This window comes from Cyphomyrmex costatus, unplaced genomic scaffold (assembly GCF_001594065.2).
Source record: "Cyphomyrmex costatus isolate MS0001 unplaced genomic scaffold, Ccosl1.0 scaffold28, whole genome shotgun sequence".
Classification (NCBI taxonomy): domain Eukaryota; kingdom Metazoa; phylum Arthropoda; class Insecta; order Hymenoptera; family Formicidae; genus Cyphomyrmex; species Cyphomyrmex costatus.
The window spans coordinates 249,037-271,991 of NW_017276910.1; the positions used below are offsets into that span (position 1 = coordinate 249,037).

The 22,955-nt window shown below is 36.8% G+C and overlaps 1 protein-coding gene across 1 annotated transcript; it reads left to right on the top strand.

Moving 5' to 3' along the window:
* Positions 1–1,166: 1,166 nt before the first annotated feature.
* LOC108774992 (uncharacterized) lies at positions 1,167–21,833 on the top strand. The gene is made up of 19 exons (XM_018541256.1): positions 1,167–1,445; positions 3,704–4,116; positions 6,248–6,564; positions 7,315–7,721; positions 7,910–8,251; positions 8,337–8,481; positions 8,557–8,965; positions 9,143–9,238; positions 9,991–10,357; positions 10,722–10,934; positions 11,091–11,618; positions 12,094–12,393; positions 13,575–13,869; positions 14,124–14,390; positions 16,139–16,300; positions 18,574–18,995; positions 19,291–19,476; positions 19,592–19,938; positions 20,345–21,833. The coding sequence occupies exons 1-19, from the start codon at positions 1,266–1,268 to the stop codon at positions 20,394–20,396; spliced, it is 5,448 nt and encodes a 1,815-aa protein (XP_018396758.1). The 5' UTR covers positions 1,167–1,265; the 3' UTR covers positions 20,397–21,833.
* The last annotated feature ends 1,122 nt before the right edge of the window (positions 21,834–22,955 follow it).

The following is a 22,955-nucleotide window of genomic DNA, read 5'->3' on the forward strand; positions in this document are numbered from 1 at the left end:
TAAGAAAGAATTCAGTGATTTTACAATCACAAACATTTCAATACAAATACAAACAATATGTATTATAATTATATTACAATTATATTATAATTATATTTGTATTAAATATATAAATACGTAATTTGAATGTAAATATTATATAAGTGTGTACATGAATTATTATGTAATTATAAATGTTTCAATTCAACACGGATTAATTAATTCAATCACTTTATTATAAATTGGCGGTACCTCGGATAACATGAAGAAACGTTTCCCCACTTCGACCAATGTTTAACCGATTATCGAGAGAATTCACATTACAAGATCTTCTTACAAAAGTTTTCAGTAGAAAAGTCGAGATTGTCGTTAATTAGTTCGACAGAGTTCGCCGCCATATGAAAATAAATCGGGGAAAGAATTATTTATGTGCACGACGTTCTCACCCTATCGGCATTAAACGAACGAGACACGGATAAATATCACGGTATTAATACGCCAGATAGCGAGGAAAACGTATGCCGTGCAGCTCACAAAGCGAATACACACGAGTCGAGAGTAACGAAGGTTACAAATATCCCCACCGTATTAACTATCCCCGTCATCATCATCCCTCTTTTGCCGCGAACATCCGCTATGATTTTCCTCCCCGTTTCAATTTCTCCCACGCTTCCACTCCCTCCATTCATCCCCCTCCATCACGCCGCCGCTTCTCTGCCACCCTGTCTCTACCCCGTATCTACCCTCCTCGTATCACGCGGTGTCTTTCTTGCACCAGCACGCGCACCCTCCGGTTGCATCTCTTCCAACCCATATAGGAGAGCTCGTCATCCCTCGCGTTCGCGCGAGGACCACCGAGACGCGTCGCTTCGGTCGTGTCCGACGTATGCTACAACGTCGTCGTGGTGGCCACCGTCACCATCGCCACCGTCGCGCTTGTCGTTGTCGGGTCCTCCACGGCCACGTATCAATCGCCAGGAGTCTGCCGACGACAGATTACCGCGAATCCGTCGAGGCGCGAGTGTCGCGTACGGACACAGTTGGGTGGTGGACCCGTCATCCCGCTCGTGCGACCATGAAGGTCCTGCGGGCGCGAAGCGCGCCGACGAGATAGTCAACGAGGAGAAGCTGGCTGGCTCGCGGGAGTCTCTCGGTTCACCTCCGAGAGTAGGACAATTACTCTCGTTCGAGAGGGAAAAAGCGGGTAGATCGATAGGCCAGCTGGTGTGCGTGTTCGCAGCCGTTTTCGCAGCCAGTCTGTGTGACCGCGCGGGGTGCGGTCCAGGATGGTGAAGGCGCCGAGCGTGGCACCCGCCGGTGGTCCGACGGGTGTCAGGAGGATCCTTCCCAGTCCCGAAATTGCCATGAACCCAAGAAATCTGCCCACAGCATCCGCGAGCATGCCGCCTGCTATGCGAGGAGACGCCAACGCTGTTGGCAGAACGACACCCGTTTTTTATCCCCAGGTATCATCCAGAGATCCCAATTCCAATGATAGACATGTTTTTGCGTAGAAAGACCGTGTGATGTATATTCAACTGCTAGAGCACTGGGTCAGTTGCGCTGTACGGTTATTTTCCAAATCGACAATTTTGTGTTTTTCCTTCGCGGCACTTCTCTCCACTTTTATTTACTCTAAAAATTAAACGCGTACCGTAAATAATGAGAAATAAATAAACTGATAAATATAAACGAGTAGACGTAAGTTTTGTTTGAAAGCTTCACTTTTACTTTAATAAAAATCGTGTTTTGTCTCTTTTTAATTCATGATTTTTAAAATCGTTATTCATACAGAAAAATAAAGTATTTAGAATTTGATTTATCGTATCACACACAACAGCTTTACGACCATGATATAATGTTATATTTTTTAATGTATCTATATAAAGTATATTTTAGATAACGTAATATCGATACCATCGTACTAAATCAAATAAAATCCTTAATTTACATAACTTTTATTTTACACAATCAATAAGAAATTTTATTTTACATCTTTTTTTTATATTTATACTACGTATACAAAAAGTCACTGCGTTTGCGGTCGCAATCAAATCTCGTCAATATCGTTGATAGAATAAATTTAAGCTTGTTCATTTTTTATTATTTTTCATATATCTTACTAATTAATAAATAACTTTATTATTAAAATAGTGCATATTTTTCTATTAACTTTGAGAAGAAAGTTTCTGAGGAATACATTCTTTCATTTACTTTCTTTTGCTAGTATTTATTATACATCTTTATTATTTTTATTTAAGCTCACTTTTATATTTTTTACTATATTTACTATATTTATTATCATTAAATCACCAACAATTTTTTATTACTATTTTGTTCATAAATATTTTTTAATTAATTCAAAAATTAATTAATGTTGTAATGACAAGCTTTCTTTGATTTAGGTAAATACGAATATTATTTTCTCATCTTCTGATCCTTCGAGAATGAGGACATTGCTCGCGCTTCAAAATCCGTTTCCTGTGACCGAATGTAGGTCAATCTCCTCGAGAGAAACGCTCTTCGTTTGACGACGGCTGAAGCGTTTCCCTCGTCCGTCTCGTTGATCCCTGCTAATCGGAGGACTAGCCGAATGAATCTCATTACCGGAAACTGATAATACGATAGACATTAGACTACAATGCCATCGCCATGGCGCGGGCAAAAGATAGCGGAACTCCATGCTTAGGAAACGAATAATGCAAGAACGGTAATGAAGTCCGGGAAATTACAGAAGTTTAATGCAGCGACTATTGCGATTTCCGATAACGTAACTCAGCACAATGAGCCGTGTATAGCTACAGAACTTCAATGAATGAAGCAGTTTACGGTACTCGATCGAAGAGCGATACAATTTTTAACTGCTCCGCGGAAGACAATACCATCCTATACGAGAACGTTTTGTTTTCTCATTTCTTACAAAAGTAATTTCATATTTCAATATAATAAGAAATATTTTAAAATCAGTATTTTTAGTCTTGAGTGTCATATTTCTAGCAAGGAAATTTGTCAGAGAAATTTAATATTGCCAATAAACGTTTTAGATCTTGCCTCAGTCGGAAATAGTATCTATAATTAATATCCTGTGTACAATCTAAATTTTAATATTATAAATATATTTTCGTAGCGTAAAGTAAAAAATAATACTCTTAATCGCTATTATTGATTTTAATTTCAGAGAGTCCGTACTTTCGTACATATTTTTATGGTAAAAAATAATAAAGTTAAACTAAACCGCTGTACGTGAAGTGAAGAATTGCTAAACACATTCGGAGCTGGAAAATGTGAAAACTTTATAATGTAATTCTAACTAAAAAAAAAATAACACAAATAGAAATGACAAGTCTACGTATGTGTTCTTGCAGTAATTTCATTTAGAGAGAGTTTTCTCGTTTCTCCTGATAGCGTTGGACAGTAATTAGTTTTCAAGTATTTTTCTTCCCTCGCGTTATCTCATTTACACTCGCTTCTCATTTCGATTTTCGAAAAACCAGAATCCTATTGTTCTCAATTTTGAGCGTAAGATCATATTCAAGCATCAGAAAGCGCTGTCGTCGATATCACCTATCAGTTAGCAATACAAATCCCGCCCAGCGATTCCTTTGAAATATCATACTCCTATCACATTCGCGTAAATCACTCCGCGTGTCAATCAACGTCCGTAACCTGTCGGAATTGTTCTCTGGTTGGGTTTCCGGAATATAATCGCGCCTGTTTGCGACAGGTGGACGTCTCGACGCAGGTAGATCTCCACAGTGGCTTCGGCGGTCCTGGTGGTGTTATGGACTCCTGGGATCGTCGCGCGACGCCGTTGTACTCGCGCGAGGACATCAAGGAGCAGTACTGCATCACCAGCCGGCAGCTGGACGCCGTCGAGAAGTCCGGCGGTGGTTTTTTCGGATGTCTGTCCACGAGGGGACCGTCACCGTGCAGCTCCACCAGAAATTCCATCCTGTCGGCGTGCGTGCGTAGCGTTCCCAGCGACGAGAACCTCTGCGACGCACCCTATCCCCGAAGACCCCTCCAAATTATGTACCGTCAGCCTTATCCGACCTACTCCCGCGGTCTATCGCGGTACGACCTTGAGGACGAGGCGGACTGGATCGAGAGTTCCTACTTCAGACGGCGCCCAAGATCGTTTTGCACCGTGCCCGATCCGAAGAGGTGAGTAAGAAGACGGATTGATCTCTCGCGGGCAATATAGACTTCTTCCTTCAGAATTCTGAACGCGAAAAACGACCGTAATCTATTAGCGTCGAAAAGTAGGGAAATTTAAACGTTTAAGAGCCCAATTACTACAAAAAGCTGATGGCAATATATTCGCGTTTATTTCCAAATATTTCCAAAAATATATCCAATATATGAAATTGCAATTCTCCGATGGAGGTGAAAGAGTACTTTCGCAAATCTACGGACCAATTACTACAAAAAGCTGATGGCAATATATTCGCGTTTATTTCCAAATATTTCCAAAAATATCCAATATATGAAATTGCAATTCTCCGATGGAGGTGAAAGAGTACTTTCGCAAATCTACGGTTATATTAATGGACGTGACATACGCGACATATTTATGTATAAACATACTGCATATATTTTCGAATATGTTTGGTTTCGTATTCCAATTACGGTAATTACCTACTAGAGTAGTCACCGTATACCTGCATCATACGCGAGATTGACACCTGCGAAAAGCGATATTACCTTCGACTATTTGGCAAACCGAGTGCTTCGGATATTTGGGGCAAATTACTCCGTCGAGACACGTTTAGAATGTATATCTACTAATCGATTTATCGGTAAAGACTTTAGCAACGTAATTGATCGAAAGGCGTGTCTCAGTGCAAACGGTGAACGTGCAAGGGAAACGAAATTGAAATCCAAGGGGAAGAAACGGTCTTTTGTCTTTAATACAAATGAAAAAGTTGGGGAAATGTAAAAATTATTATAAATATATTTTATATATTGTTGTCAGGAAAATCATACAATTTTGCTAGAAAACTCGATTATGATTTTTTATTGATTATAAAAATCTACACTGTTAAATTTATAGTGTCAAATTTAACTTAATTTTAGTCGTCTCACTGCTGCTATTCAATATATCGTTATTTTGTAGTAAAAATTTGATGCTATAAAATGTCAATTTGACACTATATAATATTAAATTGCCGCTACATAGTGTCAAATTTATCCATTGTTTTAGTATAAAGTAACGATATATTGAGTATAGAAGCAGTGGCGATTTAAATTAGGTTAAATTTAACACTATAGATGTACAGTGTGATGACGCTTTTTTACATAATTGGTATAGAAAAACGTCATATTCGGAAATTTATCTTTATACTTATATTGATCCGAGTATCTTCTATGGTTTTAGATAGACTTTATAAGAACGATATTTATATAGCACACGGTGTTCCATCGACTGTTACGTGTAAAGCCTTCCGTGGTCTCCTCGTAGCGTAGTGTCTAGGGTTGGGTTTATTTCTGATTAGCATGAGTGCTGCACCGCCTCTTTATCAGCTTTTTAAGGTCAACTGAAAGCGGTCGATTAAAAAATTATGGTTGCGCGCAAAATCGCTGTATGTGTGCAAAATATGCGGAAAAAAAATCTGGATATAGCTAATAGATAATGATGTGAATAACGTAAATATAGTCTCGTGTTAACGATTTTATTTTAAGTTTACTTAATTTTTCTGTTTATGCATTTATTTTTCATTGCAATCATTTTACGTTACAAATTATTATCTTTGAGCAACAACATCGTTTTTCTAAAAATTAACGTATACGTGTTTACATAAAATGATCATGTGCGCTTCGATAGAATGACACGTTGTCATTCTGTTTCCCTCACGATGTATCCGTAACGCGTGTAATCGAATTATATTTGCAACAGTACGACCTATATATATTCGCTTGATATTTTAGCTCACTTAATTCTCATCATTAACGGAGATACACATTTTATTGAAAAATTCTTAATGGCATTTACTCAAATTTAAAGTAAATGAAAAATTGTAATTAATGATTATCATATATATTAGTGATATAAATTTTATAAAAAAGCAGCACTTATTTTAATAAAAATTGAATTAATGTGAATAATTTAAAGTGATAGTAAATTAAATCAAAAAGTACTTTAGACTTTTATAGAAGCACCCATCTCCAGCTTTGCTGATATTAATTATTGAGATATCGATCGGCAACATAAATTATCATTTCTAATGATATTATAATTTGACGGTATAGATTTTTTTTCTTGCGGTAGATACACTTGGGTCCCAGAGGACGAAGAATCCGCGAAGTTGGAAGGTCCACGACCAGTATTACCACCAGTAGTACCTCCTCCTCCTGCCTCTGTGACAACGATGCAAATATCGCAAGCTCCAAAAGCGAAGCACGTGAGCTTCGCAAGATCGCACACGCTCACATCGTTTGAAGTCCCAAGAAACATAAGCCCCCCGAGGCCACATAATCCGGAACGTCTTATAGATTCGCAACCAACTATGCAGAATACTATACTGCCTTCGTCTTTGCCCTTAGCTCATCCTTATCCTGGCGTCGAGCCACGTGTTCTCGTACTTGGTAAGTCGTGTATTTTAAAATCTCGCGTGTGATTGAATAGTTCTTTACATATAAATTATAAGTATAAGATTACAAAGTATTAACTATATAAAATTGTAAAGAGGAGAGAGAGATATTAATATCGGTGTTCTTACTTGAAAATAAATTATTAATTTTTATTGAAATTTAATCTGAGGTTTCATACTGTGCAGCAACTGCGCACAGATGATCTATATCGTCTTGCTATTTTGATCTCAAGCCAAGTATCATAGATTATGTGGGGAAAGTAGTTAAAGCTATTTACTCGCGGCCGGTTTGACGATGGCAAAGCTTATTATACATTAGACTGACGTTAAAAAACTATGATTTAATAAAACTTTACAAAATAAAATGAAAAAGCGAAGAAATACACTTGAAGTTGCAAATGTGAAATAAATTTCTGTTATTATACTACAATGTTAAATAAAATATGTAATCGTATATAGTGACTTAAATTTTATGATAAGTTTGAAATTACAAAAATTGTAATTTTGTTGTTATAAAATTTGCATAAGAAATTTATATTTAAAGATTTTTTATTTATTTATAAATTGACTTGAAAGGGAATAAAATATTATTTTACATAAAAATATCATTTGTATTTTATATTTAAACATTTAAAGTACTAAATATTTAAAATTTAGTTAAAGCTTATTTAAGATAGCTTCGATAAATTTGTTTACAGTTTACAGACCAATTCGCGGCTAACTTGTAGCAATTTATTTGTTCCAGAGAAACCACATAAACGCGGTGCCATGAAAACTCAGGCGACACAAACTGATCTTCCACCAATGTTTCGCGGTCGTGTACTTCCGGTGACTCTCAGTCCTAGAACCATCCATCGCGTTAAGATGGTTTCGCAAGGTGCTCAAACTAACGGTGTCTTCAACGGCAGAAAATTAACCAAAAGTTATTCGGAAGCTGGACAGTTAGGGACGCCGCTTGGTGGACAGGCTGGTGCGCCAGCAAAAGAGGAAACTGAACACGAGCCGCTCCATAGGACACAAAGTGAAGAGCCACCAAGGTCACCCTTTCTTATCTCAACAACACCACCACCTATTTGCTCTGTCACTACCACCACCGTTGTCGTTGAAGAGACTTTGCCAAACGGAGACATCGCAATTGTTCCTATTGGCGTTGTAAGTATACATTTTGATATAAACTTTTATTTTATTAAGCACTTTAATCTGCTAATGATGAAGTGGTAGAATCATGCACATTTCTATTATTATATAATTGACACAACATATATAATTTCATCGAATCGATAAAGAGTAATGATAGAAAATCATTAAATAGTAAATTATTTCTTCTGTGCCTATTTCAGTGTAATCAACATCGTAAATCTCTCGATATAGACGATCAAGAGATTTTTATAAATTTCAAACCGGCACCGGTTTCGCCTGATGCTCGCGCGCTTCTTAGCCGGATCTCCGAACCCATCCGTCGATTCCTTCCTCTCCAGAAGACCTTCTCCGATGGCGAGATTCGTGTTGAGAGACGTGAACTTATCGGAGAAAGCAGCGAACCGAGTTATCCTCACACTTGCAGAAGGAATCAACAGGATTCTTGGAGCAGAACTGTCAGAACACCCGTCCAATTTTCCTCGACACCCGAGGATTTATCTTTGTTGCGCAGCCTCTCGCCTCACGAGGATCATCACGAAGAGGTAGATAAACGTTTCGAAACGTGTTTTGCAAATTAAACCGTAATATCGAATAAAATTTTTGTAAAACAATTGCATCTCTTCCTAGGAGTTTCATGAAAATCTAATACGTCGGGGTCTCTTTCGGAAAAGAAGCGTATCTCTCGAAGATGGTGTACAAGGTGTATCGTCAGACGATTTTATGCTTCCTAGGTCACTTCCAACTTCCCCTACATCGCCAACCACAGCAGCAAGTGTGTATCATAATGCAATAACATTCGCGCCGCTGTTAATGAAGAAATTCGTGTATAATCAAGGATATTTTTTAGCAACACGTAGAATCTCACAGACCCCGAAGGACGATTCATTGCCCACCTGCGCCTTACTGCACACTACAGTCTACCCGCCTGCTTTTAGTACTGGAACCGGCATCGCCAGTACCAGTATCGTCGGCCAGGTAACTTCACCGTTTGCCTCCAGCGATTCTTTAACGAATGACGTGACCAGGGACCACAGCGACGGAATATGGAACGAGTCGCAAGCGACGGTTCTTCAAGCTGACTCGTTAGTTTTACTGACGCCATCCTCGAGGAGAAGACATCTCTTGCTCTTACAACATCAGCAACGTTCCTCTATGGACACCGAGGCTTTGGACGTGGAGGACGAGGTGGAACCTTGCCCGCCGAGTCCGAGAATACGTCTAGAACCAGCCACTCCGGTGCAACCCATCACACCAAGGTAAATTAGGATTTGTTTTGGAAGAATTTTTTACTATAGAATAGAGAATGTAAAATTGATTAGATCATATGTGGAGCGATAAATAAATCCGATACTCTGATTAAAAGATGTCAAGAGATTTTTGTATTGGTATTTTGTTTTGTATATTACTTTACTTATAGCAGGTACTTTTTACAGACGGTCTTACAGAATACAAGATCTGTTACCAGTACAGTTTCAACAAATTTACTACAATGATGTATCCCCAGCAGCACATTTTTATGCGTACGATATGTAAGACCATAACACATTCTGATCTGGTTTCATATAGTAGTTCCCCAAGTTTTAATTCGATATTTTTGATAAAACATCCTTAGAATACGCATTTTTAAATATATTATCATACATAATTATATTATTCATAAATTAATAAATTTGAGTGGACATACATTCCTGCATGCAATATAAATGAAATGATAGGTAATAATTTTAATAAGATATCACTCTTTCTGTGATGACTCTTTTTTATAGAAAGATATTCATATATAAATTTCTATGTAGATTTATTTTTTATAATTTAAAAAAAATATTGTATATTAAATATGGAAATTGCAGGATAATGTTTGCTCAAGTATTCCCAAAATTTTAAAATAATATAATACAATGTATTATAATTTTTTAAATTATGATTATAATTTTGTAAATAATTTTTTCTCGGCTTTGTAATAATCATTTTAACTAACGTTTATATACATTTCATATTCATATGACTTTTTATTTTGTATTTCTACAATAAAATATCAATATAATCTCCCAATATAGTGATATATATAGTGGATACGTGGCTAGGGATTTGGTAGTGACAAAGACATTCATCCTTACGTTTCCTTAAGAAATGTGTTATCGTCAATGTATATATTTTTTCCTTAGTAATGTTGCAATCAATGTACATAAAACATCCCACAGCGTTGAAATTGATATCCTATTTTCCCTTCAGGTCTTTTTTTCTCCACATATTCGATTGAAATTTATGTTCCTCTCCTCAGTATCGAATCATCTATTTCTGCGAGTAACGGCCGACCGAGAAGTGGATTACGCCGCGCGAGTCCAGGTCCGCCGTTGTCTCAACCCCAATCACAGTCGTCGAGCGAGTTCGGTTTGAGCCTAGCGAGAACCGACTCGGGCGGACGTACGAACACGGATATTTCCGAGACCTCCGAGGATTATGTCACTGCCAATACTTCTACGGAAACCGGGACCACTACAGGCACGTCTGCCACGACCAGTTCCTGGTCGAGGCCACCGCAGACGTCCAGTGCCGCGGCGTCAGCGCCTGCTTCGACCACCGCAACCGCCGCCGAAGGAAGCTCCTTCGAAAGCGCAAGCTCAATTTACAGTCTGGCGAGGAGCGAGGTAAATACTCGTTCGTTTTAATGCTAGTTACATTTTAATTATGCCGGAGGGATGTTATTCAAATTAAACAATTTAAATAAATTTGCAAGATAATTGCTGTGTACAACATAACTGCACATTATCAGTTAACTTTTTTCTACCTTTGGGGTAATTTGTAAATTTAATTTTTAATTTTTTTCTTTAAATTAAAAAAATGTCTTAAAAATAGATTTAAGACTCTATAAGTCTTTAATTTTTATATTATCAACCCAATTTAAACTTTAATTTTCCTCAAAATATAGAATTCATTTAAAGTTAATTAAGCAACAAAATTTTATCATATTAACAAAAAAATTTAATTAAAATTTGTACTTTACGTTATTAGGCTGTTATTGAGGAGCCGTGCAGTCCGCCACCAATTTTAGAAGAAGCGGAAATTGCATTTGGATTAGAACTACCTCCACCGGCAATGAGGTCTAGTAGCAGCAGTAGTTCAGGTAGCTACGACCTAAAGGATGCGATGGCGGATCCGAATAATGATTTAGAACAAGTTGCTCCACGCAGCGGACATACCTCAGAGACTGAATTGGATCGAGATGTAAGTTTACAAATTATTATACATACACAAAAATACTTTTGTTCAAAATTGTGAAAAGTTCGAAGACATTTACAATCGAATTACATGTAGCTGTAAGATATATAAAATAAAATATTTATTAATCACAAACAATTTAATATTGTTTCACTTCGATAGGAGGGTCATCGGTCGTCGTCCGGAGGTTACGCCGAGTCGCCACCTGACGTTCGCATGTGGAGCGAAGAGGAACGTCGTCGAAAGAAGAAAACTTTTAGCTTGGACTTCCTCGGAGGAACATCGAGCAACGTGGAACTGGAGCACTCCGCGGAGCCGGTATATCCCGAGAACGTCGAGGTCAGCCCGACTCCTAGCCATCGCCACAGATCGCGTAGCAAGCCAACGTTGACTCGTAGTCCTCATCGGAATAACAGAAAACGGGACTCCGTGCAACAGTCGACGCAAATGCAGCAGCAACAAGTGCTTAGAAGTCCACAAAAGGAGGAATGGAGAATGGAGCAAACCGAGGATGGTCCACACGCGCCGACGTCCGATGATTCAAGCTGCAGTCATCATTATCATATGCATCACCATCACCATCATCATATGCATCGCGAAGGTGCAGAGAACGCGAGACATCGTCGGACCAGGGAAAGCCCAAGAAGGAAGACTAGTGGTTATATTTCTACCAGAAGGCGCAGCAATGAGGTAAGCACTCGGGTGTATTTTGTTATTCTTTTATTAACATGCCAGAGACAAGATTCATATACGGACAGAAAGGTTCGCTGAAGTATCTAAAAATTGGGCTAGATCTGAAAATAATTTTATCGAATTTTCAAATTATGTATGTATAAAATTATTTTGGTGCACGATATGCAAAATCAGAATATACTGTATTATAAATTTGCACAAAAAATATACGTAATATTTAAGACCCGCTTCAAGCAAATATAGAGTTCTTATGTAAAATTTAACTTATCCATATCCGGTCTAACAATCGTTTCATATTACTAGAATGTCAAAACTTCTTGTAGCACCTTCATTATTCTTGAGAATTTTATTTAATTATTTTCACGTTCCACAAAAAATTATTCTTCGTTTTTTAGTTAAAAATTTTTAGAATACCTTTTAGCAAAATTATTCTTTTCCTTCTATGTACGTTTTATTAACAATTGCGTTGCAGGATAAGAACGCGGCGTTAACTGGCAGTTTACCGCGTAGGAAGTCTCGTGTCGCGGACGACATAGTTTGTTCTAGTCGCTTGAGTCCTGGACGTTATCAGCGTAGTCCAGGGCACAATGGTCAGCGGGCGCTCGTCATAGAAGCACAAAGTCCGGAAGCGAGACTGAAAGCACTGTCGGCGGAATCGTTGAGATCCGTCAGTCCGGGCAGCGACAGTGTCTTTTATAGCGAGAGCGCCGATCAGCCTTGCATCTCTGTTGCCGCTTTGGACGCTGCACACTGTCATCATTGTGGCAGAGAGGTGATATATTACTTATCGTGCATTATTCATTTGTCTTTCATTTTAACCCTTTGCTCCGGGATGACCTCTTTGCGAGGACAATATTGTTTCATTCGGACGCGCTCTTTAATGGAAATGCGTTCAATTTTGTACCGTTTCAAGTCTTTCTAATTGTGTTTTTGACTTTTATATGATATTAATAATGCATTACAAGAATTACTTTGAATTGTCTAACGGCTAAGAGGAGACTTTAAGTGCAAAGAGTTAATAGGATTTAATGACATTATATACCGTACTTGCTTACGATCAAAAGCTTTCTTGTAATAAGTTTTTTTTAATTAGAAAGATAAACGTAAAATGCATTTGCAGTTTTATTGTAGTTTTAAATTAGAGTGTTTTATTGCGAGTAAAAGGTATGCAAGGTATTACAAATTTAATTTCTGCAACTTTCTATATATTAACGTAATTGAAAATTATTATTATAACGTAATGAAAATTATTTCCTTAAAATTTTGCCATGCAGAATGTCGTAGTAATCCTCTAAAGTTGATTCTGCCCCTTAAAAATCTCATTTATTTTCGTAGTCTGCTTGTTACACAAATAATTTTCTTTTGCTTGATATATTAACGAGTTGTATAAATGAGTAGCGTATAGAGATAGCGTATATATAGACTTATGCTCTGCCTGCTTGAAATTAACTTAGATATATTTTCCTACATCTCACTTTTTGCGGATCATTTCTAAAGAAAAATAAGACCGTATTGATAGTAAAAATATTTGTATTGAAAATAAAAATGTCTGTGAAGTTTACTTTAAGTTTAATTTTTAAAACAACAGAAAATTTTTACACATATTTGAATAATTATAAAAATCTTGTACTACTTCTTCTTTGTACTACTTCTTTTACTTTTTGCATATAAATACAATTATACTGAAATAAGTATATAAATAAGTCCTATAAGTCTTTTAAAAGATTGTAAATATTTATTTTAAAAATTAAAATAAAATCGAAAATATATAGAATTTTAATATTATATAAATTGTCAATGTCTATGCTATCGATTTTCAATGCCATAAATGCTTAATTGCGCGTAGAAAATTAAATACGAATTCATAGCAGTATTTCTTTCTACTTACTTATCTGTCAGTCTATCTACCTTCTTTCTCTATCGTGTATGCCCTCCTGTTGCTTTACTCCCGAGGTGTCGGAAGAGATCGTTCGACCACCGGCAGGTTTTGCGGACTCCCCAGAAGGACACAGAACATCTTCCAAGCACGTTACAGGACATCGCTTGTACAAGAAGTTCGACAAGAGGTACAGATCGGAAGATCGAGGAGACCGTAGACATCGCCGTAGCAGTGCCGGTAGATCGGATATTAGGGCTAAATCGGAAGAAAGAGCCACTCCTCGACCAGGAAGCAGAGGTTCAATTGATGACATGGGCAGACGAAGATTGCAAGCTCGAAGTACCGATGCCAGTATGGAAATTCTTACAGGTAAATTAAAAAATATATATAATATATTAGAGATAAAAAGTAAAATATTTAAATAGAATATTTATACATCATTCGAGAGGTTGAATTGTGTATTTTGTTTATTTATTTTTCACTTCAGTTATATCTTGGAGTGTAATATAAAATTTTAAACACACATACACTCCTTTTTTATAAAATTATAAATAAAGTTAGAATAAAAAAATAAGAGTGATAAAATTCAATGAATAATGTATTTGTCATTTTTTTGATGATAGGAAGAGAAGATGAGGACACTTACGTGGAACCGTACTTAAGTAGCGAATGGATTTATATCGGGGATCTCGAGGAAAGTCACGTATGGAGAAGGCCTGACAGCAGAGATGGTGACGACGAGGATAGTGTCCATAAGGAGCGACGGGATTCTCAAGAATCTACGGACAGCGAGAAGAATTTTAAGAAGAGATATCAAGCAGCCACGCATAGAATGGTACATCGAAAAAGCAGCGGTGAAATGTATAAGAGGATACAAACAAAATGTTTCGGTAAGTCGAAGATTAAAAAAGTTTTTAAAATTGTTTTGAAATCTGACATAGTTTTTACTTTCTTTCTTATATCTTTCATACTTTGTTATTTTATAATGAATTACTGGCATGTAAAAAAAAAAATTGAAATTACCAACGAAACTGACGAGAACTCTTTATAAGAAATGGCAGCTTAAGGGAAAAATATTTGGAAAATGTTTGAAAGAAATGATAGTTGAAAATACAGCTTTATATCTTGATGGTCACAGTTTAAAGGAACATAAATTACACGAACTTTCGAGATGTTAATCTTTTAAGTGTAAATCCGTTAACGCCTATTAGCACGATCGTTAATCACGGTTTTATCGGTGCAGCTGTTCTATAATCGTTCGTGTCTATGTTAGAAATTCTTAAGTCGCATTCCAAAATCTCTACGTCGTGAGATCATTCGACGGATGGCGGATGACGTCCAACGCAGTCCAACGCGGCACAAACGTGCCGCTTTAACGCCGATTCACGCATCGCTGAAGAATGTTCTTAAACCGTCTCGCGAAAGCATCCTGCGATATATCCGCTGTAAAAAAAGAGATTTAGATATAGCGAGCTAACGGGGGCAAGATGAAGCGAAAAAGAGATGTAGGAAAAGAAGTAGAGGAAGGAGAAAAGAGAAAAAGGAGGTATCAGAAATGACACGAGACGGAAGAGATAGGTAAACAAATAAATTATGGTGTAAGAAAGTAAATGGATACAATTTATTCCAGTCATCCGACATATTTCTTCTAAAGACAATCAAGGAGGTTATAAAAAATAATACAATTTAAATGGAATTAGAAGCAGAGGGAAACAAGGATTATAATAAAATTACACTCATAACATTATATGCATAACTGTGAGTACAAAGCGACGAGCTATCATGAATATTCAAAATTATTTAAATTATAAAGAAGAAAAAAGAGAGTGAGGAACGCAGAGATTGAAATTAAGAGGTCGAGAAAAGAAGAGAAAAGAATTAGGTCATGACAACAAGTAGAAAAAGACATGGATAAAGAGAGAAAGGCAGGTACAGAGGGAGAGAGGGGCGTTCTTCCCGATTCTTTAAATAAGCTCCGCGTAATACTCCGTCGTCTAAATATAATCCACCCGAGCAGCCATCGAGCGAGACGTTAAGTCCGGCTCGTCCGTGGCGAAGAAGGAAACCGAAGTTAGGGGAGAAGTGATTTGTGCTCGCGCGAAGACGACGGAGAAGCGCAGCGGCGGCGCTCGCGAACCGCGGGAACATGCGTGGCTACAGGGGGGACCAGCGGGGTGCAGCAGGGACCAGCGGGGACCAGCGGGGCGGTGACTCGAAGAAGGAGCTTTTGGCTGGCAGTCAGTGGGTCAGGGCGCCGAGTCGCATTCCACGAGGCTGCTGGCTCGAGACATCGTCTTCGCGAATCTGCCGTTTTCTGTGTATACACCCGTGAGTTCATCCTCGACCGCGCGCGAACGGAGCTCCGTCTTCCGGTTGGAGGTGCGCTGGCGGTGAAAGAAATTTTGCCGATATCAAACTACGGATTAAGATTGAGATTGAATTGAATTTTAAACACAATCGAAAGAAAGAAAATCAGTACACAAGTTTAGCGAACTAAAATTGATCGGATTCCAATCCAATCTCAGTTTTAATTCGCGGTCTGATAAATTTCTCTTCCATATCGGAAAAGTGGAGGAACTCGGGAAGAAGGCGACCCACGAGTGACAAATCTCCTGCTGCCTTTGAATTTGTTCCAATTGACAACCGACGATGGTGTGCAACTCCGCGGGTTCTGAGTGCACGACGGAAGTGGACAAGGACGTGACATTGAAGCAAGCTCTGGAGGAGCTGCTTAAGTGCATGCTCAGAGTTTGGTGTAGGGAGGGTCAAGCTTTGGCGAAATTTGGTGTGGCGACAACAGGTAATGGGTTTTATTTTCACGGTTAGAAAAATATATTTTGAAAAAAAAAAATAAAAATGACAGTTGAGTCGATCGATAACGATGAATGTAACATTTGCGTTAACGGTCAGTTACTTGATGCTTCAAGCAGCGTTTCTTCAACGTTAAAAGATCTTGTACTAATTATATGCAAAAAGTTGTTTCTCAGTCCAATTGACAGTCTCCATAAGCATATTAAGAAATGAACAAAGCTGCTATTTTGGGTCTAATCGGAAAGTATCTTTATCTGCAATACATAGTATGCGTTTTAAGTTTTTAATTGCGTAGGCATTTATGTATTGTATAACTATACATATGTTCGCATGTAATAGTGTCAAACATGCTAATAGATTAATTATCGACACAGATATACACATATCGATACATATATCTACTTTATTTTCTTCCTCCTCAAAATTAAGACTTTGTAATATATACAAATTATACTAAGATTTATCACATCGATACGCTACGATCGATAATGTTTATTTTAAAAAATATGTTTGTACACGAAAAAGACGGTTTTTACTGGGGTATTTAACAATTTAACTATGTAGATACAGATCTAAAAATAATTTTGTTGGACCATTAAAATATAATTATGTAGGACGCACAAACTGGTTACTAGAATGTTAAAATTTTTTGTGGCATTGTTCAGCTTGAGATTTCTACGTAATTATTTTGATGGTCCAACAAAATTGTTTTTAGATTTGTATTTAGCTAACTTTATACATAAACAAGATATTTTCTTTTAAAAGATTCTTTCTTTTAAACCTCTATAATATTTCATGGAAGTTACTTTTTCGGTCCTGGCGACACTTAATTATAATTACGACGCTCCCTAGAGAGTCTTGTGATTATTTGAAGAAGATTGCGGAAATAATTTATATTTATGACTTAGTTTCTATTCATAAAGCACTATCTGGCGCCAAATTAACGACGAACAAATATTTAGCAAAGGTATATCTCGATACAAAAGTTAAGAGGTGTGCCACTAATGACACTGAACGTCGGCCAAGAATTGCCGAGGCATGATTTAGGCGTCTTAATAAGTGCCATTACAAAGTATCTAGTACAACTCGTGTATCGTAAGAATGATCTAATTCATTGATAAAAAAAAATGTGGCTGTGCTTATGCCTGTGACATTTACGGTTATGGCATTATTGGTGTTGCGACATTTTTCTAATCGGGCTTAAATCGATCGAATCAATTCATAGATGGGACATACGACGGTGAACCTAGTGGAGGTACATGGGGTATTATGCATCACCTTTTTACCTCTTGACCACTGTCTCTCTATGTATATCTATACACCCGGCAGTGCTTATGATGCCGTATATGATGAACTTCGCGCGCACGATCAAGTCGTGCTTTTTCCAGCGTCTTTCACGTTCATGATCAAAGCGAGGATTAAAATGGACAAAGCCTGCAATGGCGCAAAAATAAAAGCGGCGCTATGGTGGTACGATGACGGCAGCCAGAGTCACCTCTGTATCACGAAGGAAAAGGTCTGAGTTCTAAATATGCTCGATTACGTTTGTAGCTCACGTCGCGTGCTATCGTCAATACATTTTTCTTCCGCTTCGGCCCTTTTCTGATCTAGAGCGAGCGATTTGCTTGCCCGATTGTGCTCGCGTGGACATAATCGTGTCTCACTATTTTTGTGATACGTCACTCGATACCACATAGCGTGGCTGCAAAGCGCGAGGCTTAACAATTTAAATCACTTCATGTACGCGATTCCCTTTGTCCACGTATATTAAATGCTTCGCGTCAAAATGTAATCCGTTTAGTAGTTGGGATTTGCATATTAAATGCTGTACTATAAGAGGAATTAAAATGTACTAATCTTTTGTATTTTCAACATATGAAATCATGGTAAAGAGAACATTATGTGTTTTCTTTTATAAAGATTAGTAGATATATAATATATACATAAAAATTAAAATATATTATATATATAATAATTATTACAATATATAAAATAATTGTTATCAAATTTGAGATTTGTTAAACTTTCTTTGTCAAATTTTATTATTACCATCACATTAGTAAAAAAATATGTAAATTTAATTTAACAGTATTAAAAAATATATATACTTATTTTTTTAATAAGTGTAATAAAAAATAAAATGTGTTAATTTTAAATTTTTTGAAAAAATTCTAAAAAAAACATTTTGCTAAGGATTTCAACTTTCGAATCTTTTTGCTTTCATAAAAGAGAAAAAGCTGTAGCTATTCTTCATATTCACAGAAAGCGACAAGAGGGTAGTTGTGAAACGCGAAGCTGGCGGCGAATTTGGATTTCGCATTCATGGCTCAAAGCCCGTGGTAGTTTCCGCGATCGAGCCAGACACGCCCGCGGAGAGTTCCGGTCTCGAGGTTGGCGACATCATCATGTCGGTGAACGGCAGAAGCGTTATGGATGCCACGCACTCAGAGGTCGTAAGATTGGCGCACTCCGGTACGGATGTTCTGGAATTAGAAGTCGCAAGAACCTGCAATGTGTTGGCGCCGCGCGTTGCACGCGCCGGAGTGAAGGAGAGCTCTGAAGAAGCACCACTCTATTCGGGGTACTTGTGGAGAAAATCCACTTCGTCGTGCACGGAAAAATGGGTTCGACGATGGTTTGCTCTTCGTCGTGACAACTGCCTGTACTGCTATAAGACTGACTCGGTGAGCGAAATTTATTACTTCATATAAAGCAAATTTATAACGTAAGCTTGTAACATATCAAGTACCTGCGTATATCTACATAAAGAATTTTTATGAAGAATATCATAATAAAAGAAATATCTTCAGATATATATTTAATAACCAAAATAAGAGAGGGATACTTTTTTATTTTTCATTTAGAAGTAAAAAAAAATAGAATCGGTGCAATTTTGAAAATTTGAAGTGAAAATTGCCAGGAATTGATTTACGCAAAGTCGAGAGTCAATTTCGATTTAAAGTGCACTTATCGTAACAGGATTCGCAACCGGTGGGAGCGGTAATGCTTCTCAAGTACGATGTGGAGCAGACGCCTGAATTGCGAGTGCACGGTTTCGCGATAAAGAAAAAAGGTGCTCCAACCCTACGACTGGCGGCCGATACCGAAGAAGCGGCTGCTCGATGGATTACGGTTATTCGCGAAGCTGTTGAAAGGAACAATCAGGTAATGCAAAGTGAATTGCTACACGAATTGTTTAATTCAATTTCTTTTCGACTATTTATTTAAATATTATATTTTAAAGATATTTTTATTAAAGTATCCACATGCTTTTCCTCAGATTGACACTTGGCTGGACTCCTCACTAAGAATGAGAGAGATGGCTGCGTGCGCTATTCAGAGGCCAGATTGTTTCGGGTATTTGAACAAACAACAGGAACACGCGCGGAAAACGTCCTCGCCCACCGGCTGGTCCAGGCGATATTGCGTGCTGAAGGACGCCGCGCTGTATTTCTATGATGATGCCAACGCCGATAAAGCATTTGGCGTGGCGTGTCTACACGGCTTCAGGGTACATAGCAGCGCTCCGACTTCCGGCGGCAGGAAGCACGCTTTTGAGTTGCAACCACCGGATCCCACGCAAAGGAGCTATATCTTTGCTAGTGAATCAGAAATGGATAAAAAACGGTAAATATAAGCGGATCAGTCATTTTCAACTTTAAGGTAAACGTCCCAGTGATCGAACATGTTCGTATATCCGAACATTTACACAACATCTATTACTATCTAATCTCAAAACTTTTTTTATTACATTTATTTTTATTATAATTTAATCGTATTTAAAGATTACAATTGAATTATAATATTATATTTAAATGAATATTTAAGATTAATAATAATATAAACAAATAAAGTTTTGTGTAAATGTCCAGTCACATTAGGACAACTTTTTGTATATAGAATAAATGCAAATGTAATATTTATTTCTTTGGAAATGTAATTAATTAAAATCTTTTAATATTTTTGTTTTCGTTTTATTATTAGTGTATATATATATACATCTACCGAAAATAATTTTCTACTATTATTTCAGGTGGTTGGCCGCCCTCGAATATTCGATTGATCGGTGGATAAAAATAGGTTGATGCGAAACAATCCGCCCTACGACGAATCCAACGAGTCGCAGTAGCGAAGATCGTCCAAGGAAATCCTCGTCCGTATCCGTTTCCGGTTCCTAACACGTTGTGGATTATTCGCGACGATCGCCGTTGTTACCTCGACGATCACCACACGCTCGTGGATGTTTGCCAAGATTCTTTCATTTCAACAACATTATTAAGTCTCATCGTCATGATCATTACTGTAACTGCTGATTAACAGTGACGTTACGTTAAATTGTTCAAATAAAAGTTAACGCTAAAAGATAACTTGTGTTCGAAATTGTCTTATGTGTCGTCGGAATTGTTTATCAGCAGTAATGCAATTCCATCAAACGTCATCGAGACCGTTTAAGAAGAAAGATCGATATAATCTTGATGAGTTCAATGTGTTTACGGGAATAAAGAAATATACTTTATACCGGTAATATGTATATGTATACATTGCGTTTCTTTGTCTCGAATGAACGAACTTGGAGGATTTTCATGTTTCTGTTCCATCGAAATCAAAACTCATCAAAATTATACTGATTCCAATTTTAATAAATTTTCAGATCTCATCGCGCGTCAAGTATTCCCATTTAATCTCCATCCTGTCCATTGCACATCCCATTAGTGGCACAATACATTAATTTTGAATACTTGAATTTTGATCGAAACGTGGTAGTAAAATAATGAACATTAAAGAAACGAAATCTTTAAAAGAACTTTATGTATTATGTAATACAATATAATTCGCGGCGATCTCGATACAATTGAGAAAAAAAAACGAAGGTCCCTCCGAGATTTGTCGCTGAAATTCTATACGCACATAAAGATAACCTTTCGAGGAGAGTATCTTCGAGAAATAGGCGATAGATTCATCGGATCGATTAATTCTAACGGCGAAAAAGGGATGCGTCTTGCCAGTCGTAAGATGCGTACGTGCATGCGTAGCGGTAGTTACGCATATGCGACACATGTGCACGTGGACTTGCTATTACCTATATCGCTATTCTTACCAACGCCAATATTTATAAGGAACGAAAAAAAACCATAGGGCTTACCCGTGAAATAAAAGGATCGAGTGTGCGGGCGTGTCCAGATTATGTGAACAATTATCTATCCAATAGAAACAGAAAATCCAAGATATGGCGCGTATATTTGTTGAAAATCGCGCTCATCTTCTCGCGTGTATAGGAAAGTACGGGAGAAGACTGGCGTATATACATTTTAACGAGAAGATAACCCTACGCTGGCACATCAGGTTCAGACTGATCCTGTCCGCTCTTACCGGAGCATATAGGGTGTCTCTGAATTATCGGCACACATTTTATAGATGTTGAAATCAGATTAATAAGAGGTAATTATTTCAATATTTTGCAATGAAAATGGAAACATTATTTATTTTAAACGTGAGCTCCTTACTTCGAGTAAAAAGTTAAACCGGAAGTATTTAACTTATAATTTTATTTTTATGTCTTATAAAAACTTGGAAATATTCTAATATAAGTACTCTTATAATTTTTTTTAATTCTTTGTCTACAATCTGAGTTTTTCATCCAGCCCAATTTTTTTTACTGTTTTAATACACTTTCAAAAAATGTAGAAAAGTTCTGGTTTACTCTTCAACATCTTTGTTATATTACCAAATAATTTTTTACTTAAACGTTGAATTAATAAAAAAATTTGAGTAAAAATGAGGATGAAATTTAAGAAAAGCATTTTACTTGTGATTTTATAAGCAAAAAAGACCAAAATGCAGACGGAGAATTAAAAGGTCTATTGCAAATGATTTAATCGAATCATTAAATACATGCCGATAATTTAGAAACACTAACAATTTAAAATCAAATGATAAAAAGAAATTTTTACTTTTAAAGTTTCTTTGGATACAAATATAGTACATAAAAATTATACACACTTATTTTCTTTTTTAAACATATTTTTATTAGTGTGTATTGTGTTTTATTTGTATATTGATGAAGATAAACGTATTGAAAACAAGTTAACGGCAACAAAATGACATACAGTGGGGAAAAACGAGAAATCGTGTTTTAAAATTGTTCAGAACCTTTAAATCTTAATTAATTTTAATATTTTTCAAAATTAAAACTTATTCAATTTTTTAAAAAGTTCTTGAAGTCAATTTAAAAAAAAATCAATTTTTAAAGTAGACCTTTTTTTAAAAAGCGAACATAAAATAGCAGCTGAAAGAAACAGAAAGCAATAAAAAAACAGAAAAAAGGAGAATGCAATGCATTTACAATTTAATCTAATTTGTACTAAATAAAGTAAATCTATGTTTTTGATGCTAAATCGAAGATGATACATCTAATTGTAGTTGCAAAATGGTGCATTTAATGTGACGAATGCTTAAATTAAACATATTTTTATTTTTATGACAAATTATATTTTAAGATCGCTGATTATTTGCGCGAGTATTCCGGGTAGTTAAAATATTTTTAGCTTAGACCGCTGTGGCATTGTCTCATTCGGTTCATAATATTTGTTCTATTGCGCAAATACTCGCAATAGCTATACTTATTCTCTTATACGATATATTTG